The 4,720-nt window shown below is 39.5% G+C and overlaps 1 protein-coding gene across 2 annotated transcripts; it reads right to left on the reverse strand.

Annotated features, from left to right (window-relative positions):
- LOC148042904 (apolipoprotein C-I-like) lies at positions 1-4,474 on the reverse strand. 2 transcript variants are annotated; one of them, XM_087727195.1, is made up of 3 exons: positions 4,344-4,474; positions 1,307-1,378; positions 1-171 (listed from the first exon to the last, which is right to left on the reverse strand). In XM_087727195.1, the coding sequence occupies exons 2-3, from the start codon at positions 1,362-1,364 to the stop codon at positions 17-19; spliced, it is 213 nt and encodes a 70-aa protein (XP_087583321.1). In that variant the 5' UTR covers positions 1,365-1,378; positions 4,344-4,474; the 3' UTR covers positions 1-16. The 2 variants fall into 2 exon arrangements, with proteins under 2 accessions (XP_087583321.1, XP_087583322.1); XM_087727196.1 differs by having other exon boundaries at positions 1,307-1,375; positions 4,344-4,445.
- Between the last annotated feature and the right edge of the window lie 246 nt (positions 4,475-4,720).

Here is a 4,720-nt window from a genome sequence, read left to right on the forward strand (position 1 = left end):
GGAGCTCCAAAAACACTCACCTGGTTTTGTTGCTGAATTCGCTGTTGTGGAACTCACGAAAAGCAGCCTTTGTCTTCTCACCAAGGTTATCAACAAAAGTCTGGACCTCCTTCTGATACTTCTCAAATTTCTGGGCCAGGGTCGGTTCTTTCCCACCGTCTTCATTGGAGTCTTGGGATAAATAAATTGAAGGGAGCAACCATGTTACTTGCTTACACCCAACGCTAAAGCCACACTTCATGTTGAGCTCATGTAACAAGCATGATATCCAAACAAATAAGCCGTGTTGTTACGGCTTCATGTAATAACCTGGTTCACAGAACATGGGGGGGGGGGGGAACCATACTTGATGCCTCACAAAATACTGAACTGCAAACTACCCGATTCTGTTTAGCTTAGTCCTGCTGCTTGTGTGAATCCAGCTACGTGTTGAGATTTTGACACAGGGTTCAATAAACTCGGAACTCAGAACAAACAATGGATATTTTGGGTTGGAGTGCACACATTTTTGCATCGTATGATATTTATTTGTGCAACATTTCCCTATTTGAATACTTACATAAATATCTATCTTCTCTCTCTCACCTCTCTCTGTCTCCCTCCCTCCATCTCTATATCTCTATATCTCTTTCTCTTATCTATCTATCTATCTATCTATCTATCTATCTATCTATCTATCTATCTATCTATCTATCTATCATCTATCTATCTATCCTCTCTCTCTCATCTCTCTCTCTCTCATCTCTGTCTCCCTCCCTCCCTCCCTCCATCTCTATATCTCTTTCTCCTATCTATCTATCTATCTATCTATCTATCTATCTATCTATCTATCTATCTATCATCTATCATCTATCCATCTCTATCTATCTATCTCTATCTATCTATCTATCATCATCATCTATCTAACCTCTCTCTCTCTCATCTCTCTCTATCCTCTCTCTCTGCCAGTCTCCCTCCCTCCATCTCTATATCTCTTTCTCTTATCTATCTATCTATCTATCCATCCATCCATCCATCCATCCATCCATCCATCCATCCATCCATCTATCATCTATCTATCTATCCTCTCTCTCTCATCTCTCTCTGCCTGTCTCCCTCCCTCCATCTCTATATCTCTTTCCTATCTATCTATCTATCTATCTATCTATCATCTATCCATCCATCCATCCATCCATCCATCCATCCATCCATCCATCCATCCATCTATCCCACAGAATTCCTTACTAGCAATCCATCACACTGACGGGAGAGGGGCCTGTTTCCCCCCCCTCCAGGGAAAGCAATCCTCTCCTTCCCCAGGTCTTACCTGTCACCACCGCAGACAAAGATATCAGGAGGACTGCAACAGCCAACACCAGCTTCATGGTTGCACTTCCTGCTGGAGCAAAAAATAAAATCATTAATAAAAATAAAATGTAATAAGATAATAAAGCAAAATAAAATAAGTAAAAAGAATGGAATGGAATGGAAGAAATAATAGTAGTAGTAATAGTAGTGGAGAAGAGTAGAGTGGAGTGGAGTGGAGTGGAGTGAGTGGAGTGGAGTGGAGTGGAGTGGAATAGAGTAGAGTAGAGTAGAGTAGAGTAGAGTAGAGTAGAGTAGAGTAGAGTAGAGTAGAGTAGAGTAGAGTAGAATAGAATAGAATAGAATAGAATAGAACAGAATAGAATAGAGAAAATAGGAAATAGAGAATAGAATAGAGTGGAGTAGAATAGAATAGAATAGAATATAACAGGAAATAGGAAATAGAGTAGAGTAGAATAGAATAGGAAATGGGAAATGGGAAATGGGAAATGGGAAATAGGAAATAGGAAATAGGAAATAGGAAATAGGAAATAGGAAATAGGAAATAGGAAATAGAGAAAAGAATGGAATAGAGTAGAGTGGAGTGGAGTGGAGTGGAGTGGAGTGGAGGAGAAGAGAAGAGAAGAGAAGAAGAAGAAGAGAAGAGAAGATGGAACGGAAAAAGAACATAACAGAACAATGATGGCCAGGCAGAAATTAACCCTCCGATATTCCTTTGATCGCACAGATCAATCAATGTCTGCAATTTCAATTTATATTTCCAGCATTTGCAGCCAAAATTGAAACCCCCAGATGCAAACACCCCTCACATGCAGGTATGCCTGCTGTGTCTGGCGAATAATCTTTCTTAGTAAGGCATTTGACTCCAGTGTCCTCATCACCGTCTCCTGGAGTTGCAGAATAACAGGATTTGTAGCCCGCCCCACCCTGAAACCCAAAGGAGGGGGGGGGGGTCATAGTTGGGAATTGCTCCCTCGATGGGTCCTACCCAGGATGAACAGAAGTCCGGTGGGAAGGAAGGAAGAGAAACATGTTGTGAAAAAAGCAGGACAATTGCAAAAATGGGTGTGTGTAGGCACCCCGAGGGTGATTGGCTGATAGTAATCAGCCAATTACTAATTAGTAATCAGCAATTACATAACGCTATTGTATAATATCTTATATAAATGTATTGTTGATATCTTAGATAAAGATCAGATTGTAAAAGCTTCACAAATTCCTCATTCAACATACAAAACCTCACAGTCCAGATCTCAATCATAATATAATTTTGACCTCCCTAGACTTTCTTTCTTTCTTCTTCTTTCTTTCTTTCTTTTCTTTCTTTCTTTCTTTCTTTCCCTTCCTTCCTTCCTTCCTTCCTTTCTTAGCTTTCAGCAGTCTCTGCACCCGTGTCTTAACAAACACTGCTTTATGCTTTAGTAGAGGGAAGCATCCTAAACAGGTGGGCAAGGGACCTTAGAGGTCTTCTAGCCCAACCCCCTGTTCAGGCAGGAAAATCTCTACCGGTTCAGACAAACAGCTGTCTAATCTCTTCTTAAAACCCTCCAGTGTTGGAGCACTCACTCAACTTCTAGAGGCAAGTCGTTCCACTACATAATTGTTCTCACTATTAGGAAATTTCTCCTTACTTCTACGTTGCTTCTCTCCTTCAATAGTTTCCACCCATTGCTTCTTGTCCTGCCCTCAAGTGCTTTAGAAAATAGATTGACCCCCACCTCTTCAGAAATATTGACTTTTGATGATCTTACTCTTGTTTTTAACTGTTTTAGTATAATGCTTATTTATGGTTTTTATATTTTTAAGGTTATTCGTACACTGCCCAAAGTCGCTTTACGAAGGGGGTGGGTCCTTCCTAGACACGAAGAATTCATACAATAAATAAAACAAATTGTGTTCTTTATTGATTTTGGAAATGGCTTCGTCTCGTCTAAACAGGACGTGATTGAGCCACAGATGCTCCAGATGGTAGATTAAGTAATACACTAAAGGATTAAACCAATTCTCTATTAATATTTTTGCGGGCATCGTTTAATCTCTTGGGAAATCATTTTAATCGCCCTTCCGTATCTTTTTTATACAGGCAAAACATTTCCTTTTAACAAATTAGATTTACATTAAGTTAATTTTAATTTAACTTGTTAACAAAATACAATTTGCTGGCGAAGTAACAAAAAAAGAGTTAAATGTTATATTTCACTTGAAATTTAAATTTTCGTTTCATTCAAATTCATTACATTTGGGGAGGGAGTGTGGTTCTACTTTCATGTACTATTCCTTAGTTATTTACATTTAGCCATTTACATCAGGCTATCGTTTTGCCTATATTATATTACATATATTCTTTCACTAGTATATCTTAACTGGTCTTTCCTAACCCCTATCCTATCGCTATATCCTAATTCTTCTACTGTATCTTAATTTTACGTTTCCCTAATTTGCCCCCGTAACACACTTTCCATACATCCCCCACACCGATTTTTGTTTGGTGTTAATTAGGCCAAACATCTAGTTATTTTAAAACGATAAAGAATCAAAGTGAAGTTTTTTCTTTCAGCTGAATGATTTGATGGAAACATTCTTCCCTCTGCCTGTTAACCAAAGTTGGTCTTTTTTTATTTTTATTTTTTCATAACAAACAACCACATGTACACTGTTACATAACCAATGTTATTTTATATATTAAATATTTACATCAATTCGTCTTACCATCAACCCCCCCCCAAAAAAAATTATTGGCTCTTCTGTTCTCCATACACCATATTTGTATCCTGTCCATCACCTTCTTCTTCCTCTCTTCTCCTCCTCCCTACCTCCTTTCTTCTGCCCATCATCCTTCTCTTCTATACTTTCTCTCTCCTCTCTCTTTCTCTCCTTCTCTCTCTTTCTCTCCTTCCTCTCTCCTTCTCCTCTTTCCCCTTTCCACTCCTTCTTTCTCCTCCTCTTCCCCTCCCCTGCCCTCTCTCCTATCCCTCTTTTCTTCCTTTACCTCTCTCCTCTATTCCACAATCTGGAGTCTATCCCAAGCCTCTACTTACTTGTAAGCTGTGAGCTGTGGAGACAATATTCCCAGTGAAATTTGCAGGTCCATCCAGTTGATGTTCCCTATAAACCTGCCCTCAGCCTCCGTCATCACCCCCCACCCCCACCCCCAGCATGGATAAAAACCTGACCTGATGTTTTTTAATCTCCTCCCTGCAATTAGATTGCTTCATTTCTGCAGGAAATGAAACAGAGAGAGAGATGGATTCTGGTATGTGTGTTTTTTTTCCCTTCCCTAATGTGTGCCATCCAGTTTTGTTTTTTTCTGCCTGGAAGACTATCCAGGTCAGGAAAAGAAAAAGGAAGAAGGAATTAAAAACAGGGACGGAGAAATAATATTTCCCCAATTGTTCGCAGCTTATGCAACTTTGGG

The sequence above is a fragment of the Thamnophis sirtalis genome, unplaced genomic scaffold, assembly GCF_051295495.1.
Source record: "Thamnophis sirtalis isolate CommonGarterSnake01/CBP01778 unplaced genomic scaffold, rThaSir2_p1.2 scaffold_13, whole genome shotgun sequence".
In the NCBI taxonomy this organism is placed as follows: Eukaryota; Metazoa; Chordata; class Lepidosauria; order Squamata; family Natricidae; genus Thamnophis; species Thamnophis sirtalis.